The sequence below is a fragment of the Trichechus manatus genome, unplaced genomic scaffold, assembly GCF_000243295.1.
Source record: "Trichechus manatus latirostris isolate Lorelei unplaced genomic scaffold, TriManLat1.0 scaffold00057, whole genome shotgun sequence".
Lineage (NCBI taxonomy): Eukaryota > Metazoa > Chordata > Mammalia > Sirenia > Trichechidae > Trichechus > Trichechus manatus.
The window spans coordinates 7,019,532-7,033,585 of record NW_004443993.1 but is presented as its reverse complement, the minus strand read 5'-3'; the positions used below and the strand labels follow the sequence as shown (position 1 = coordinate 7,033,585).

Below are 14,054 nucleotides of genomic sequence, written 5' to 3'. Positions count from 1 at the left end.
CGAGGGTCCCAGAAACCGGAAGCGGAAATGCGCGTCCTCGGTCCAGTAGCCGTGTCTGTCGGCGTCCTTCCTGGTCCAGTACTCCTGTCTCGGGTCTAAGGGCGCTGTCCCCGCTCTCCTGCGCAGTGCTGGCCTCTCCGCCCTCCCTGGGCTGCTCCAGAGTCTCGCGACTTCCAGTGCCGCGCTGTGCCCGGGGCCTTCCGCCGCCGCTGCTTTCCTGCCGCCGCCGCCTGGTCTGAGAACTCGGGCCGCCTCGTCCGCGCCCTCGTGGACCACAGCTGTGTTCTGCACGGCCTGGGCTGCACCTTGTCTCTCGGCGCGTTAACAGGTAAAGTGTAAACCCTCGCTGAGCAAAAGTGTGATTCCCAGACCAGCAGCGTCAGCTTCACTGGGAGTTTGTGAGAAATGCAGTCACGGACCTCATCGGAGCCCAGGGTCATCTGCCTGAGTCTAAATGCCCTGTTCCCATCTCCTTCAGTCCGCCGCTCATCAGCCTCCCCTTTGTTTCTGTGCTTCATTAAAGCAGGACTTTTGTTAAGCATTGCTGCTCAGACAAAAAGTAAGTTTATCGGGAGGATTACGTCCCCCCTACTGTAATGGTTATAGGTGTTTAAAGTAGATGAATTAAGAACCATGAGTTGGAACTGGTACGTGCGTTTACGACCATATTTTTTCCAATTTCAGGAGACTATTTAGTAAGAAGCAGGGTTTGAGGAATTTCTTTGACTGTAAGGCAGACATTTTTGTCAGGATTGTGTGAGAAACTATATGGTCAACTGTAGTATGCTCTGCTGTAAAATGTGATGTGGGTGAACAAGCTTAGTATAGGCGATGAGGGATTTATTGAGATCACACACCCAGTATTTGTCCAAGATATTAAGGCTTGGCTGAGGCAGGATCTGGGCGGAATTGGATGCTGGTGAGTCAGCCACAGTTTTTGCTACCAAAGAGCCACGCTTCTTAATAGGTTGAAAGCTTCTTGGAGTAAAAGCTGTGCATACTCCCAATGTCAGAACAGCGAATATTAGCAATGAGGGCAAAGGTGGAGGCGTGTGTAAGAAAACTATCAAAATCCTTAAACAGATCCTAGAGGGTTAGCCACACCACAGTGTTACAAAAAAGTAGTTTATCCTTTGTAATGATGGTATTACCAAGTACTCTGTTTAAATAAATGTGAAATGTGCAACTATTAGAAAGTCATGATTTATAGTAATTTTGAACATGCAGAAATAAAGTTTAAATTGGTGAGTGAATAATGTGTGTGGCGGCTGTAATGACTAGAGAATGTTAACTTTTTAAACCAAATGTAATGTAGAGTGAAGATACTATGTGTATATCAAACCTGTTGCATGTAAAAGCAACAAAAGGATATCATTTTACAGAGAACAAGAGGAAAAAATATGTAGACGCTAAAGAGTCAAGCAGGAGCTGCATGTATCTTTTCAAAAATTTAAAGTGTCTAAATTTAAGAAAAATCATGCTAACTCCAATGTCATTAGCGAATCTCTTTATTTTTACTATTTAGAATTACTGTTCACTGGAATTTTTGTTATGCAAGTAGCCTTTTTTTTTTCCATATTAATAACATGGTGATCCAGATCCAATTACCTTAAAGAGTCTATTCTTTCCACACTGCAGTTGCTCAAATGTGATCTTATTTCTCAAGGTTAGCATGGCCTAACGTTTGCCATGAGTTGAAATCGACTCCACGCACACAACAAAAACAAAGTTGGCATTGAATCTTTGCAGTACCCACTTACCTCTCTATATCCTTATACTATCTACATTTCTCTCCTTTTACCTACACACTCAGACCAAGAAACTAAGTTTCTTTGTTCTGTTTTAACGGTGTTGTTTCATGCTGTCTTTTTTGTGTGTCTAGTAAATATGTAACAAAACATTTACTATTTCAACCATTTTTACGTGTAAAATTCAGTAGCATGAATTACTTTCACCATGTGTGCTACCATCACCCTTATCAGTTTCCAAGTTTTTCCATCGCCCTTAGCAGAAACTCAGTGCCTCTTAAGCATTAACTCCCCTCCTCCCTCCCATCCCCCCGGGTAACCATTTGGTCTCTATGCATTTGCCTATTCTAGATATTTCAGGGAGATCATGCAATATTTTTCCTTTTGTATCTGATTTATTTCACTTAGCATAGTGTTTTCAAGGTTCTCCATGTCATCACATTTATGAGACCTTCATTTCTTTTCATTACTGAATAATTCCATTGTATGAATATACTACATTTTGTTTATCCCTGCATTTGTTGATGAATGTTTGAGTTGTGTCTACATTTTGCCTATTAAGAATAGTGCTGCAGTGAACACTGGTGTAAAAGTACCTGTTTGCATGCCTGCTTTCAAGCCTTTTGGATATATACCTAGAAATGGAAATTGATGGGTCATATGGTTGTTGTATGTTTAACTTTTGAAGAACTGCCAAACTTTTCCACAGATGCTGCACCATTTTACAATCCTACCAATAATTTTTCCACATTCTCCCCAACTCTTACTGTTTTTTGGTTTTTTAATAGGAGCCATGCTAGTAGAGGTGAGGTGGTATCATTGTGGTTTTGATTTACATTTCCCTAATGACTCATGGCATAGAGCATCTTTCCATGCATTTATTTGCCATTTGAGTATCTTCTCTGGTGAAATGTCTATTTAAGTATTTTGCCCATTTTTAAAATAGTTTATCTTTTTGTTGTTGAGTTGTATGAATTCTTTATGTTTCCTGGTTACTAAACCCTTAACAGATATATGATTCCCAAATATTTTACCTCATTCTCTAGGTTGTCACTTCACTTTGTTGATAAAATCTTTTGATGACCAAATTTTTAATTTGAAGGAGTCCAATTTATTTCTTTTGTCATTTGTTGCTCGTGCGTTTGGCATCATATCTAAGAATCCATTATTAAAAACTATGTGGAGAAAATAAATGTTCACTTTTTTTTAACTGTGAAAATATTGCATATTTCAAAAATTTAAAAAATGTATAGAGGAAACGGTCATTAAACACCACTGGAAATCTCAACAGCTGTAGAAAATATGCATTTATTTTGTCTATGCATCTTTAGAGATCGATAGTCTTGAAGTACTTCCTTTTTGGACTGGTGTTCCCTTGGAGTCATGATCGGCAGTGTAGTCACTTTGTTACCTGAAGTAGATTATGCCCAGTGCAGCTTCTTGTCAGTAGACACACTGAGGTGAGGAGGGAGGAAGAGCATTTATTGCAAGCACAGAGGCAAGGAGCACGGAGATGTATATCTCAAATCAAGCTCCCTGAACAGAGGGAAGCAAACCTTTTATACTGTCCTTCACAAGGAAGTACAAACATCATGGACTACACAGGTTATCATGGTACACAGGCACAGTAAGACAAATTACTTTTTTTCCCCCTTAATATGTACAGAAAATGATGGGTAAGTCCCACCCTGCGTGGAGATCTTCAGTTAGGTCTTAATGATGCTTAGGTTACTTTGGGACACTTTTGAGATTAGTAAACAGCGTTTGACTGGTTTAAGGCAGGAACTGAGCCACACAAAGCACTCAGGGACTTTGGGGACAGTGGACAGGAGGGGGCACGTTCTGTTTGATAATGGCTGAGCAGCTGCTAATTGAGCTATGTGCAGCGCTGTCTGTCACTTAAGGTTTTGATGATAACGGACAGGAGGAGGTCTTGCTTGATAATGGCTGAGCAGCTGCTGGCTGCTCTGGCTATCAGCTTCATGTCAAATTCAAACCTTCATTCAAAACTACTGAATTTTCCTAGTTCAGAATCTAAGAGTTACCCCTCTGATAACACCCCAGTATCAACTTACATTTCCTAAAGGCCTAATACATGCCATAATTATGCTCTTCCTTCCTTCTAGCTTGAAACTTCAGAAGTGGGAATGGGGCCCGTTTCAGAGGTCACAGTTTGATTTTTCATTTCTAGGAGGAAGCAACCTACAGGTTGAGGTATGGGATCTTGGGTACCAATGGATTCTGAGACCCAACACTTCCCATAGTTCACCTGGGGCATTAAGGACTGTATGGCTCTGAAACCTAACATGTCCAAAAGAGCTCTTTAATGTCACCCCAGCGAATCTGCTTCTCACCTAGCTTTCCCATATCACTAAATGGCATCAACAGCCATTCACAAGATTGGCAGATATACTCAGTCCACCTCATCCTCTTTTTCTCTTATCCTCCACCTTCAGGAAATCACAAAGTCCTGTTGGTTTAGAACCAAAATATAACCACCATGTTCATGGCTGCAACCCTAGTTCAAGCTACTCTGAGAGATGTCCCTTAGGAGAACAGATTCTGAACTTTCTCCTTTTTCTCGTCACAAGAATATATAATCTCCACCTGACAGCAAGAGGCATATTTCAAAATTGTAAACCAAGTAAGCTATCAACACATGTAGAATAAAATTCATATATATTACATTGGCCAACAAGGTCCTACATGTTCAGGCTCATGTATGGCTCTTTGATTTAAATATATAACACTCTCATGTTAAGTAAGCTCTTGACACATTTTTAAAAAACTTTTAGAAAGATGGCAAGATTTTCCCTGCCTTTTGTCCTCTGCACCAGGTATTCCCTGTGATTAGAGAATAACTTTTTACCTTAGGAACCGCATTGCTCTCCTAATTCAGGTCTAACCGCAAATGTCACCTCCTCAGAGTTCCCCCTCTACCCTCTCAGTTATTCCCACTCATTTCTGTGTTTAAATACCATTGTAGTTTTCAGAATCTGGTAAATCCAAGTTAGGTTGACATTAACCTTAAATATGTAAATACAACCAAATTGTTTTGTATGTTATCTTTCTTTTTATCTACTTTCCTACATGACAGGCTTCCAGCAAATGAAAAGCTGTGAAGCTCTGCATTGCAGTGATGACAGCTTTCTCACCCTCTCTGCTGTGTTGGTCAGTTATGGTTCTGGTGAGTCCACTAGAGCTGTGATGTCCACTAGCCAGATGTAGCTATTTCAATTAAAATTAACTAAATCTAAAATAAAAAATTATGGATGATTGGAAACGAAGAAGGATCAGTAGTTGGAAAATAATGGCCTTGGTGATAGAAATCATGGCAGAGATCACATGATAGAATTTTGCAAGGCCAATGACTTTGTCATCGCAAATACTTTTTTTCACCAACATAAACGGCGACTATACACATAGATGTCGCCAGATGGAATACATGGGAATCAAATTGACTATCTGTGGAAAGAGACGATGGAAAAGCTCAGTATCATTAGTCAGAATAAGGCTAGGGGCAGACTGCAGAACAGACCATCAATTGCTCATATGCAAGTTCAAGTTGAAAGTGAAGAAAATTAGAACAAGTCCATGAGAGCCAAAGTACAACCTTGAATATATCCTACCTGAATTTAGAGACCATCTCAAAAATAGATTTGATGTGTTGAACACTAATGACTGAAGACCAGACGATTTGTGGAATGACATCAAAGACATCATACGTGAAGAAAGCAAGAAGTCATTAAAAAGACAGGAAAGAAAGACCAAAATGGTTGTCAGAGGAGACTCTGAAACTTACCCTTGAACATCGGGTACCTGAAGCAAAAGGAAGAAATGAAGTAAAATAACAGAAGATTTCAAAGTGTGGCTTGAGAAGACAAAGTATTATAATGACATGCGCAAAGAGCTGGAGATAGAAAACCAAAAGGAAAGAACACGCTCGGGATTTCTCAAGCCGAAAGAACTGAGGAAAAAATGGAAGCTTTGAGTTGCAATAATGAAGGATTCTATGGGGAAAATATTAAGCGATGCAGAAAGTATCAAAAAGAGATGGAAGAGAATGATTATACCAACAAGATTTGGTCAGCGCTCAACCAATTCAAGAGGTAGCATATGATCAGGAACCAACGGTACTGAAGGAAGAAGTCCAGACTTAACTGAAGGCATTGTTGAAAAACAGGGCTCCAGGAATTGATGGAATAATCAATTGATATGTTTCAGCAAACGGATGCAGTGCTGGAAGTGCTCTCGTGTCTATGCCAGGAAGTTTGGAAGACAACCGACTGGAAGAGATCCATATTTATGCCTATTCCCAAGAAAGGTGATCCAACCGAATGCAGAAATTATCAAACGGTATCATTAATATTACATGAAAGTAAAACTCTGCTGAAGATCATTCAAAAGCGGCTGTAGCATTATATCGAAAGTATATCTGCCAGAAATTCAGGCCACATTCAGAAGAGGATGTGGAACTGGGGATATCATTTCTGATGTCAGATGGATCCTGGCTAAAGCAGAGAATACTAGAAAAATGTTTACCTGGACGTCTTTTATTGTGTTTTATTGACTATGCAGAGGCATTCGACTGTGTGGATCAGAACAAATTATGGATAACATTGCAAAGAATGGGAATTCCAGAACACTTAATTGTGTTTATGAGGGACCTGTACATGGATAAAGAGGCAGTTGTTCTGACAGAACAAGGGGATACTTAGTGGTTTAAAGTCAGGAAAGGTGTGTGTCAGGGTTGTATCCTTTCACCATACCTATTCAGTCTGTATGTTGAGCAAATCCGAGAAGCTGGACTATATGAAGAAGAACGGGGCATCATGATTGGAGGAGACTCGTTAACAACTTGCATTATGCAGATGACACAATCTTGCTTGCTGAAAGTGAAGAGGACTTGAAGCACTTACTGATCAAAGACCACAGCCCTTCAGTATGACTTACACCTCAACATAAAACAGAAATAACTGGGCCAGTAAGCAACATCATGATAAATGGAGAAAAGATCAACAGTGTCGAGGATTTCATTGTACTTGGATCCTCAGTCAACACCTGTGGAAGCAGCAGTCAAGAAATCAAAAGACGCATTGCATTGGGCAAATCTACTGCAAAAGTCCTCTTTAAAGTGTTGGAAAGTAAAGATGTCACCTTGAAGACTAAGATGCACCTGACATGGTGTTTTCAATCACCTCATATGCATGTGATAGCTGGACAATGAATAAGGAAGACCAAAGAAGAATCGATGCCTTTGAATTGTAGCGTTGGCGAAGAATATTGAATATACCATAGACTGCCAAAAGAACAAACAAATCTGTCTTGGATGAAGTACAACCAGAATGCTCTTTAGAAGCAAGGATGGTGAGACTACATCTCACATACTTTGAGCATGTGGTCAGGAGGGATCAGTCCCTGGAGAAGGACATCATGCTTGGTAAAGTAGAGAAAAAAAAAAATAGAAGAAGAGGAAGACCCTCAAGGAGATGGATTGACACACTGCAACAATTTGCTCAAGCCTAACTGGGATGGCGCAGGACTGGGCAGTGTTCCGTTCTGCTGTATATAGGGTCACTGTAGGTCAGAAGCAGCTGTACGGCACCTAACAACAGCAAAAAAATAAAAATTGTCTTAGTTGCAGTACTCACGTGGTAAGTGCTAACTATCCACAGGTGGCTGGTTGCTTTTATGTTCATCTGTGCAGACACAAAACATGGTTCTCTTCAAAGAAAGTTCCACTGGATAGTGCTGCTCAAGTGTATATACAATGGGTGGTAATCTGTGTGTGTGATTGTTCTGTGTGTGACCCCAATTACCCGTGTCATAGGTCAGAAGGAACAAGAAAAAAAAATAGAGTGTCTGCCCGAAGGTTTATAGTCTAGCATGGGAGACAGTTTTAAATAAGTAATGAAAAACCAGGGCCATCTGATACCTGTAGTAAAAGGACCTAACCCGAGAGTCAGGTTAGAGTACATGAAAGGGAAAATCATTTCATTGAAGATTCATAAAGTTAGTTGGATTTAGCTGTATACATGGTTAGCTATATACATGAGAAGGGTGGATAGCATGTGTGATGGGCGGGCATGGAAAGAGTATTTCAGTTGGGAAAAGTGAGTGTGTAAATCCCTGAAGCAGCAGAGAGCCCATTGCTTGATAAAAGTTATAGGTGATTGGCAAAGAAAACAGTGTGGGTGGGAGGTTGGGGGTGTTGTGTGAGCCAGGAGGATGGCAGCAGGTCGTTCAGAACCATGCTGACCACTGTAGGCTTTTTGAAGGCCCGTGGACAGCCACTGACAGGCATTAAACAGTGATGGGTGTGAGTGTATTTGTGATTTAAAACAGAACACTCCAGTTCCTGTACCACAAATAGATTTTGGAAATAACCATGAGTGGATGATGTCAAACAGGTGCTTGTTATGAACAAGGAAGACTGCGAGGTGGCCTAGGTTTGGAGATTGTTTGTAGATCAAGAAGGTAGTGGGTGATAATAATGTAGCTGTAGATAGTTCAAAGGGCATCTCAGTTGATAGAATGCTCATTCCTTGAGTTACAGGCTATATAGCAGTGAATGCTTCTCAAAGTTGAATGTGGACGTGGATAATCAGGGCACGTTAAAATGCAGATTTTTATTTAGCAGGTCTGGTGTGTAGCTTGAGAGTCTACATACCTAACAAGCTCCCAGTTTATCCTGAAGTAAGTATAGAAATAAAGTTATGAATAAAAATGAGTCCTGTGAGAGAATAATAAAAGGAAAGATAATACTTAAAAGGGAAACACTGATACAATGGTCATGCAAGAGAGAGAACATTTACACTGAGATCAGGAAATAAAAGAGTGGGAGTTCGCTGGATGGGGGAGCTGGGTGGGGGAGGAGGGAGGGAACAGAGGCAGGAGAGGGCTTCTTAGAGAAAACTTAATGATTTTCTGATTTGTTTGTTGATTGAGTTATTATAATGCTGAAAGAGAAAGTGTTCAGGAATCCTCCCAGATTTATTGAAAGCTTGGGGACTGGTGGTGTCTTGGTCTGATAGCAAAAAAAAAAAAATACTGAAGAGGAATAATGAAATTGCAAAATCAACAGGAAGAATACTGATAACATATTACAATGGTATATATGAAATGAAAGTTAAAAAAAAAAGCAAAGCTCAATAGAAGAGATTAAATGCACATAGTTAAAAATCAGTGAAGCATGATGAGCGCATTGACCAAACTTAAAAAATACGTGCTTCCTGAAAATTCACCCAAGTAGATATCAAATAATAGTGTATATGCTGATCTACAAGGGGCAAAGTTATATAGGTGTATAAACAAACTCTTGCTTGAACCCCTGAATCCTTGGAGAAAATCAGGTTCTAGTTTTCCAGCCTTGCCCTGGATGCTTCTCATGCTCTGGAATGAGTCAGTTCCCCTATCTGTGATCTTGTTACCAAAAGCAAGAGGCTTGAGTACCTGTGTGAAGAATGCAGGTGTGTTCTGTGGAAGGCTGGAGCCTGTTCTGCTTTAAATGCAAATGTGCTCAAGGTGGAGCATAGCCTTTGAGGAAGTCCTACACAGGGAAAGAGCTGAAGGCCAAGGACCTGTCACTCTCTCCTTAATTAACACTGTCTGCACTCCACCTTCTATTTCAGGTCCCAGGTGTGACACAGGGAACACTAGTCCAGTCTAATCAGCTGGGGACCTAGGACGATCATCTTGCACATCCTTGCTATCACAAGGTTTCAACTTCTCTGACTCTGTGGACCAAACATTATTCATTTGCCTCCAGACTGCCCAGTGGCTCTGCTTCCACTCCCATCCCTCTCACTTAAGTTACTTCTTGGGCTCCGAGAGGACATTCACTTAGACTTCCAGAAGCTGTAGCCAGGAAATGGTGAGTACCACAGAGAACTGGGTAATTCTTAGTATAAGGGGGTGAGGCTAAATATAATTTGTTGGGGGACCAGCTGTGTGTGCCACACTGTGTTTTGATGAGGTAAAAGGTGGCAGAGGAGGCCAAAGGACTAAACTCTTAAGAGGCATCCTGAGGCCCTGTTCCACCTTCACTAGGCCCTTCCTCTACACATATGTGGTTTTTCAAGGCTTGGATGCCTGGGGTTACCTTTCATATGTGACTCTCAGAGCTGTCACCCTGGGCCTTGGTGCTCTGTGTTGAATGACAGAATGTCCTGAGCAGAGCATGAAGATGGAGCAGCTGTGGCTGGGGAGGCTGAACCCCAGGCCCTCCAGAGCCATCCTGTCCCATCACTGCACACAGTGTTCTTGGCTCCCCCAAGGCACTGGACCCTGTTCTGTGTAGTTCTAACACTGCAGCTCCTCCTCTCTCTCTGTGTGATGGAGTAATAAGGGAGGAGAGAGTTATTTGGGGAAGGACCCTGACTTTTTATGAGTCCTGCATGGGGCTTGGCACTGTCATGACCTCAGCACAGGAATGAGGCAGGAGAGTGAGTCCAGCTGGATCATGTCTGGGGTCTCCAAAACCATCGTTTTTTCCAGTGGGGAATAGTTTTGCTTGAGTCTTTCAGGTGTGTGAGAAGCATGATAACCCAGTCCAGGTCCGTGTCTTCCCAGGCTCTCTGTGCCTAGAGCTAGTATGACATTTCTAAAGTTTCTGACTGCTTCCCACAGTCTTGGATTAAAATCTAAAAGTTTTTGTTTTTGTTTTTTTTTTTCCCCAACTAAAGCAGCTCAGGATATGAGGTGGTGATTTGTCCTGCCTGGCCTCTAGCTGGGGCAGCACTACAGGTGTAATCCAGAGTCATGGGGGTAAAGCAGCCCCTAAACACCCTTGGAAAGGCTTGGTTCAGGTTTTGAAGAAATAGGCATGAAAGCCAGGTTGATTGGACTAAAGGCTTTTTAATTAGGGGAAACTTAGTACAGAAGGGCAAGACAGATTCCCATGGGGGAAACTGCAAAGCACTAGTCATTAACTTATGACATTGGAGTCCACCAGGGGCCTCTGTTCTACCACTTATTACTCAAAGAGTGGGCGATTACAAAGGGGGAAAGGAGTGTGATAACAGCACCGCAGGAGGAGCGCCACAGGGGGAAGGGAGGGGAAGTGTCGTCTGTAAACCTGGGGTGGGGGAATGGCCCTGGGGAGGGGAGTCTGGTTAATGTCCTTGTCTAACTACTGACGGGGTTACTGTCTGGTCAACCACCCTTGCTCAATCACAGTCTTTCATGGAGAGGATCCATACCGGATATGTCTAACACCCTGCAATCCGCCCTTTCCTGCCTAGCTCTTACAATCTCACACACCCAGCTCTTCCTCAAGCTTCTCTGAGCCTGCGGGGTAGGGGGGACATGAGAGTAGCGCTCCCTTCCCTGGTTTATTAAAACATTGCAGACATACAAATATACACCACCCCAGCAACATAAGCAAATTCAAAAAATGATTCCACCTATTATGATGCAAAGAAGTCCAAATAGTAATTTTTTCCACCATGTTCCTCAGAGAACAACTCCTCTATCTCCATCCACCAGGAGTCATCCCCCATGTGTTCTGTGAAATATAATTCAGTTTGTAAGTGAACAATGGAGTGGTTTACGAGGACTGCATTATCAGGAATACTATACAGAATGTTCAGTTTTTTAATAAAGCACAGGTGCCCCCTTGGGCTGCCGTTATCATGTCCAAAGCTATTCTGTTCTGGAGCATCACCTTCCTCAAGACAGCAGTTGCTTCATTGAGAGCAGCAAGCCCATGTTTAGTACCATTTAGGGAAATGGTGACAAACTTCTGTAGCATCTCAACTTTGGTTATAATATTGCTGACACTGGGAGTGAAAATAGTAGGTAAGTAATCCCATCAAGAAAATACAGACCGTTTACTCCACCACCTCCTCCAAATGGGTTCATTGTAAGGGGCGAATATAACCTTTGAAATGTGGGAATGGATCCAAGAAAAGCATAGAGTGCGTGTACCCAGCCAGTGGGGGGTGGGAGTCAGCCATGGCTGGAGATTAGTGCCACATAGCCACTGCGTTGTTTCCATTAGGGGCTACCCAGTATCTTCCTGGAGGGAGAAAGAGGGGAGTCTGGTCAGTGTCCTTGGCTAACGATGGATGGGGTTACTGTCTGAACAGTCACTGTTGCTCAATCCCAGACTTCTTTATAGGTGTGATCCGTATTGGCTATGTCTAAAACACCGCAGATGTGTATATTTAAGTTCTCAGGGTCACAGTATTCACTGGAAGCAAATTTTGGGATCAGTTTGTTATGCTTCCACTGATAATTTTTTAATTTAATGGATTTAAAACTTCTGAAACACAGAGGAATGCATGTTTTAACTGAGATAAAAGTTACTCCTAAGCTACTGAAATCTTGAGAAGGATCTGAAGAACTACTATTAAATTTACCATATTATCCCAGAACCCCTAATGTTTTAACTCTTTTAGCCATTCTGGACCCAGCCTCTGTCAGTTTGTCATACTGTGGTGGCTTCCATGTTGCTTTGATGCTGGAAGTAAAAGAGCTGAACAGAAAATTTGAAAGGGCAGCTTGAGAAGGTGAAGTATTATAGTGAAATGTGCAAAGACCTGGAGATAGAAAACCAAAAGGGAAGAACACACTTGGTACTTCTCAACCTGAAAGAACTGAAGAAAAGATTCAAGCCTCTAGTTGCAATACTGAAGAATTCTACAGGAAAAATATTAAACAACGCAGGAAGCATCAAAAGAAGATGGAATACACAGAGTCACTGTACAAAAAGTATTGGTCAACGTTCATTCATTTCATGAGGTAGAATACGATCAAGAACTGATGGTACTGAGAGAAGGATTCCAAGCTGCACTGAAGGCATTGGAGAAAAACAAGGCTCCAAGAATTGATGGAATGCCAACGGAGATGTTTCAACAAACAGATGTAGTGCTGGAAGTGTTCACTCGTCTATGCCAAGAAATTTTGAAAACAGCTACCTGGCCATCCGACTGGGAGAGATCCAAATTTTTGCCCATTTTAAAGAAAGGTGATCCAACGGAATGTAGAAATTATCAAACAATATCATTAATATCACACACAAGTACAATTTTGCTGAAGATCATTCAAAACTAGTTGCAGCAGTACATGGACAGGGAATTGCCAGAAATTCAAGCTGGATTCAGAAGAGGACGTGGAACCAGGGATATCATTGCTGATTTCAGATGGATCCTTAATGAAAGCACAGAATACCAGAAAGATATTTACCTGTGTTTTATTGACTATGCAAAAGCATTCGACTCTGTGGATTATAAAATATTTTGGATAACATTGGGAAGAATGGGAATTCCAGAACACTTAATTGTGCTCATGAGGAGCTTGTACATAGATCAAGAGGCAGTCATTCGAACAGAACAAGGGGATACCGCATGGCTTAAAATCAGGAAAGGTGTGGGTCAAGGTTATATTCTTTCACCATACTTACTCGGTCTGTATGCTGAGCAAATAATCCGCGAAGCTGGACTGTATGAAGAGGAACCGGGCATCAGGATTGGACGAAGACTCATTAACAGGCTGTGATATGCAGATGACACAGCCTTGCTTGCTGAAAGTAAAGAGGACTTGAAGTACTTGTTGTTAGGTGCCATCAAGTTGGTTCCGACTTGTAGCGACCCTATGCACCACAGAACGAAACACGGCCTGGTCCTGCGCCATGCTCACAATCGTTATGCTTGAGCCTGTTGTTGCAGCCACTGTGTCAATCTGTGTCGTTGAGGGTTTTCCTCTTCGTGCTGACCCTGTACTTTAGCAAGCATGATATCATTCTCTAAGGACTGATCCCTCCTGACAACATGTCCAAAGTATGTAACATAGTCTTGCCATCCTTCTAAGGAGCATTCTGCTTGTACTTCTTCCAAGACAGATTTATTCATTCTTTTGACAGTCCATGATATATTTAGTACCCTTCACCAAAACCACGATTCAAAGGCATCAATTCTTCGGTCTTCCTTATTCATTGTCTAGCTTTCATGTGCATATGACACGATTGAAAATACCATGGCTTGGGTCAGGCACACCTTTGTCTTCAAGGTGACGTCTTTGCTTTTCAGTACTTTAAAGAGGTCTTTTGTAGCAGATTTGCACAATGCAGTGCGTCTTTTGATTTCCTGACTTTTCCTTCCACGGGCATTGATTGTGGATCCAAGCAAAATGAAATCCTCGACAACTTCAGTTTTATGTCTGTTGATCATGATGTTGCTTATTGGTCCAGTTGTGAGGATTTTTGTTTTCTTTAAGTTGAGGTGTAATCCATACTGACGGCTGTGGTCTTTGGTCTTCACCGCTAAGTGCTTCAGCTCCTCTTCACTTTCAGCAAGCAAGGTTGTG

General features: G+C 41.8%; 1 protein-coding gene across 1 annotated transcript in view; it reads left to right on the top strand.

Moving 5' to 3' along the window:
* Positions 1–208: 208 nt before the first annotated feature.
* LOC101344722 (zinc finger protein 345-like) overlaps positions 209–14,054 on the top strand; it is a 48,859-nt gene continuing 35,013 nt past the window's right edge. The window contains exons 1-2 of the mRNA XM_012556109.2: positions 209–328; positions 9,380–9,621. Of these exons, the coding sequence (XP_012411563.2) occupies positions 9,619–9,621 (3 nt within the window). The 5' untranslated portion in view covers positions 209–328; positions 9,380–9,618. The remainder of the gene's footprint in view (positions 329–9,379; positions 9,622–14,054) is intronic.